The 5,714-nt window shown below is 39.5% G+C and overlaps 1 protein-coding gene across 1 annotated transcript in view; it reads right to left on the bottom strand.

The window, feature by feature from the left end:
- Positions 1–5,714, bottom strand: part of LOC106875425 (gamma-tubulin complex component 3 homolog) — a 57,446-nt gene that overhangs the window by 31,080 nt on the left and 20,652 nt on the right. Inside the window, exons 7-8 of the mRNA XM_014923569.2 lie at positions 1,037–1,113; positions 163–258 (exon numbers count right to left, since the gene is read on the bottom strand). Of these exons, the coding sequence (XP_014779055.1) occupies positions 163–258; positions 1,037–1,113 (173 nt within the window). The remainder of the gene's footprint in view (positions 1–162; positions 259–1,036; positions 1,114–5,714) is intronic.

Below are 5,714 nucleotides of genomic sequence, written 5' to 3'. Positions count from 1 at the left end.
ATACACATATATATATATATATATATATATATATATATATATATATATATATATATATATACATATATACATACACACACACACACACAGATACATAATATACATATATGGACAGTGTGTAGATAACAAAGCTAATGCATATAAAGTTAACACAATCCTTACTTTTGTCACTTTTGTTGACAGGTATTCGTGCATCTGGTGTAATATTGGCTGCGCTTTTGGACCGTGAACAGACAGTATATCGAGGTGAATCAGACACTGTAACAAACAAAAATAACTCCTGCTTCAACTGAATAAACAACACTAACAACACAAACAACAATAACAGCTCAAATTTAATCTAACATTACTAATTATACTTGACCTCTTATTTTCTTCTTTTGCTTTTTTCCCATCACCCCATGCTGTGTTTCTCTTAATCTTTTAGTATTTAAACCGGCCATGTGTGGCCAAAATAATCTAACTGTTTTATCTTCAAACTGGCAAGATCCAGCCTCTCACACTTTACAATATTATTCTAAAAATAAACAATCATGTCAATTGAAATCTAACAACAGGCACCACTTCGATTCACCATTCAAGAGAGTGGAGGGAGGGAGGAGTACTGCTAATGAAGTAAAGTAAGCTCGTCTGATGGATTAGCTTTTCTTGGGTGATAAACATAATTCACTACCTGGTCCTTAGGTGGTTGCTTTAGCAAGAGTTTTACTGTTATCCGCATTTAGACAAAATCTGACTCACAAATTACATCTTCTGCCTTTTCATTTCACAGTATTGGAAACCTTACTATTCCTCATCTAGTGAAGCCATAAAAAAAAAAGCCACTGCATTGTGACTATACTGCAGCAACAATACACCAAAATATCAGAGCATTTATGAATCCATTCAAACTATGATGGCTTCTAAATGTAAACAACAACAACATAAGGAGAGAGAGAGAGAGACAGAGAGAGAGAGAGAGACAGAGAGAGAGAGAGAGAGAAAGACTGGCATTAAAGCTTTAGAATATTCTCATAGCAGAAATAGAGACACTTACCTGGTTTCTGTTGGTTCTGTAGAGCTGTTGGGAAACTCTTACTTTTAACTACAGATGGGTCATGGCCATTTACCAATCTTTAATAAATGGAATAACACAACTATATATTTACCAATTTACTAAAGTAGTGATTTAACATGAAAATATTTTTATCCAAGTTTTTTTTTTTTTTTGTAGCTATTCTTCCTCTATAACTTTTGTTTATCATTTTTGAAATTTGAATAAATTTTACCCCTTTCCAGATATGATGATAGAGTGCCAAGTAGTAAAAAAAGAATTAACCTTTTAGCATTTAAATTGGCCAAGTGTGCCCTAAATATTCTCCCTCTTTTGTGTTCAAACTGGTCAGATTCAGCATCTCTCACCTACCCTACAATACCATTCTAACAATCATAATCCCATCATCAAAATCTCAAGGCTATGACAACACATAACCAACTCGAAACAATGTGACTAAACACGCACTACACTTGAAAGAGGAATCTGAAGGCTGAAGGCTAGAGAATCCAGCTGACAACCCAATACTTCAAACAACAGCATTTACCAGTTTGCTAAAGATTTAATACAACACTGTGTTTAACAATTTACTGCAGGGCAGGTATAACACAACACTAAATATTTAACAATCATCATCGTTTAACGTCTGCTTTAAATGCTAGCATGGGTTGGACGATTTGACTGAGGACTGGTGAAACCGGATGGCAACACCAGGCTCCAATCTAAATTTGGCAGAGTTTCTACAGCTGGATGCCTTTCCTAACGCCAACCACTCAGAGAGTGTAGTGGGTGCTTTTACGTGTCACCCGCACGAAGGCCAGTCAGGCGATACTGGCAATGGCCACGCTCAAAATGGTGTCTTTTATGTGCCACCCGCACAAGAGCCAGTCCAGGGGCACTGGCAACGATCTCGCTCGAAAATCCTACAAAGGGATCAAATCTGAATAATAAAATAACTCAATAGTATGTATTTATCAATTTACTATAGTGGTGAAATAATATAACAGTATGTGTTTATAGAGTATAATATTTGAAATGAAACTAAAATATATATTAGAAGGTAAAATATTCCCAATTAAAACTAGATGTTGCATTAGAACACACAAATACTGTGATACCAAGAGAGAAAACACTACTTGGATTACCAGATCATGTGATTTCAGCCTCATTTGGCCTTGTCAATGTAGACACTAAGCAGCTGGAAATAACAGTAACTGCTGCACCAGCAATATGCATAGTAATACAGAGCCAAAAGAAGTGCTGATGCACCAAGTAACCATGAGAGTTTTCTCGCATGGTAAAAATTGTAGTATTTGTGTGTTTTAATGCAACATCCACTTTTAGTTGGTGAATATTTTATCTTTTCGTATTAATACTGCTTCTGTCACTATTTACATTTTAAAATACATAATATATAAAATAGTGTGTGCAGAAACCAAGAAAATGCTAAGGGTTAGAAAGGAAAGGAACAAAGAGAATATGAGGATCAACAGGAGGAAATGAAGAAGGTAGTTGAAGAGAAAGGGAGCAGGCTGACAAGCTGTATACAAGTACCACAGAAAAAGTACTATTCATCTATTGCAACTCCACCTGCTCAAAGGAGCAGTAAATATCCACCACACCAATAATTGTATAAAAAAAAAATTAAAAAAAAGATGGGATAGTCACAGCTGGAAGACCATCAATCATAAGGTATTCTCAATATGTGCTAATAAAGTAATGGAAGCTAGTCCAATGGATTAGCTTTTCTTGGTGGTAGACATAATCCACCACCTGGTCCTTAGGCAGAATTTTACTGTTAACAATATTTAGACGAAATCTCTGACCTGAGAAAAACTCACAGATCACAGCATCTTCCTACTTTTCTTCTCACAGTATTGTAAGCCTTACCATTCCTCAACTAGTGAAGCCATAAAAAAAAGCCACTTCAGCAACAACATGCAGTACAATTTTGTGAACAAGTATTTTGTTGGAGTGGGAAGGAAGATATAGCTTGCTTGTTGAGAAGGGGAATCCACAACCCCTTCCTTTACTATTATTCTTATAGTGCCGCTAGGCCAACATGAAAAGGATATTGGTCCCATGCAGTTACAACACAAGATAAACACACACACACACACACACAAATGGACCAACAAAAGGAAAAAGCACTCAACGCAGGAGTTATGTGTATTATTATTTAAAAGATTCGGTTCCAATAGCCATCTTGGACTTCCTGTACTCCTCCATTTGGTAATCTAAGCCTGAAAGACAGCTTTCTGCTAGGAGCTTGCAAAACTATGTCACATGAGGACAAATCAAACTGTTTGTAATAATAATGGTTTCAAATTTTGGCACAAAGCCAACAATTTCAGAGAGGGGTAAGTCGATTACATTACCCCTAGTGTTCAACTGGTACTTATTTTATTAACCTGGAGGGATGAAAGGTGAAATTGACCCTGGTGGCATTTGCACTCAGAATTAATGTCGGAAGAAATGTCGCCAAGCATTCTGTACGGCACAGTAACAATTCTGCCAAATTGCTGCCTTAAGTACAGTAAGTATTGAAATAAGTTGGGGTTCTTTCACATAAAAGACCTACTTGTAGTCTACAGAAAATCTTTTTTGTATATACCCAAGGTAACATGGTGGTGGAACAATGTTGTTGACAGGGCTATTAGGGAAAAGAAACAGGCATGGAAGGACTGGAAGAATGGTGGTAGCAAGGAAATTGTATCAGACTGTCAGAAGGGAAGCTAGGAGACAGGTTTATTTAGCCAGAGGGAAAGCAGATAAGAAAAAATTTGCCAATGTTCTGTGCCGTGAAGACCAAAGACTTTAGGTATTTCGTGTTGCAAGACAGTGTGTGAGAGAGAATCGTGATGTCGTAGGAGAGAAATGTGTCCACATGGATGATGGTTCACTTGCATTAAACGAGGCTGCAAAGAGAGCGGTTTGGAGACGCCACTATGAAAGGTTGCTCAATAAAAGGAATGAATGGGAGAAAGAGAGTCTGCCGAACGTTGACCCAACAGAGGGACCAGCTATCTGAATTGACAGTACCTTGGTAGATAAGCAATTAAGAGTATGAAGACAGGGAAAGCCCCCGGCCCATCAGGAATCACTGCAGAGATGCTCAAAATATCTGGCAGTGTCAGCTATAGCCTAGTCACCCGTATAGTTAACCAGGTGATACATGAAGGAGTCATACCCAACGACTGGTGTAGCAGCACCATAGTCAACTGCTACAAAGGTAAAGGTGATGCTTTAGATACAAATAATTACAGAGGTATCAAGTTGTTGGATCAGGTAATGAAGGTCACGGAGAGCGTCAAAGCCCAACTAATTAGGGAGAGAGTCAGTCTAGATGAGATGCAGTTTGGGTTCATGTCAAAGAAAAGCACCACTGATGCTATATTTCTGGTAAGACAGCTGCAAGAGAAATACCTAGCCAAAGATAAACTGGAGAAAGCCTTTGACAGGGTTCCCCAATCCCTTATCTGGTAGTCAATGAGGAAACTAGAGATAGATGAATGGTTAGTGAGAGCTATGCAAGCCATGTACAGGGAAGCTGTCAGTAAGGTGAGGGTTGGCAACGAGTAAGGTGAAGAATTCCGAGAAGGGTTAGGGGTCCACCAAAGATCAGTCCTCAGCCCCCTCTTATTCATCATAGTCCTCCAGGCAATAACAGAGGAATTTAAGACAAGATGCCCTTGAGAGCTCCTCTATGCTGATGACCTTGCTCTAATTGCTGAGATACTATCAGAACTAGAAGTAAAGTTTCAGGTGTGGAAGCAAGGGTTAGAATTGAAGGGCCTTAGACTCAACTTAGCTAAAACCAAAGTCTTAACAAGTAGGAAAGCAGACAAACCACAAATCCCTTCAGGTAGATGGCCCTGCTCGCTCTGTAGAAAAGGCGTAGGTAGAAACTCTATAAGATGTACCCAGTGTAAGCTATGGACACATATGAGGTGCAGCAATATCATGGCAGTGAAACATGGGCCGTGACTGCTGAGGACATGCGTAAGCTTGCAAGGAATGAAGCCAGCATGCTCTGCTGGATGTGTAATGCCAGTGTGCATACTCGAGAGAGTGTAAGCACCCTGAGAGAAAAGTTGGAGTTAAGAAGCATCAGATGTGGTGTGCAAAAGAGACGACTGCACTGGTATGGTCATGTGGCGAGAATGGAGGAGGACAGCTGTGTGAAAGTGTCACAGCCTTAGCAGTTGAGGGAACCTGTGGAAGAGGTAGACCCAAGAAAACCTGGAATGAGGTGGTGAAGCACAATCTTCGCACATTGGGCCTTACCGAGAAGACCAGACAAGCCAAGTAAGACCATAGCCCATGGCCTATGCCTGTGGGTGTAACCAGCCCATTTATGAATACTCCTCATTCATTGGACAATAAACCTTGCTTGTGAAGACCTATTGAGGCAAGTGAAATCAAAATCGCTGGCATGGCCGATGACAGTACCACCTGATTGGCACTCATGCCAGTGGAACATCAAAATTACATCCGAATGTAGGGTGTAACCGGCCTACTTATGAGTACCCCTCATTCATTGGACAATGAACTTTGCTTGTGAAGATCTATTGAGGCAAGTGTAAACAAATCAAAATCGCTGACATGGCCAATGACAGTACCACCTGATTGGCACTCATGCCAGTGGAACATTAAAAGCACATCCAAGCGTGATTGTTGT

Source organism: Octopus bimaculoides, chromosome 19 (assembly GCF_001194135.2).
Source record: "Octopus bimaculoides isolate UCB-OBI-ISO-001 chromosome 19, ASM119413v2, whole genome shotgun sequence".
In the NCBI taxonomy this organism is placed as follows: domain Eukaryota; kingdom Metazoa; phylum Mollusca; class Cephalopoda; order Octopoda; family Octopodidae; genus Octopus; species Octopus bimaculoides.
Note: the sequence above shows the minus strand (reverse complement) of the source record. Positions and strands in the feature narration are given on the sequence as shown.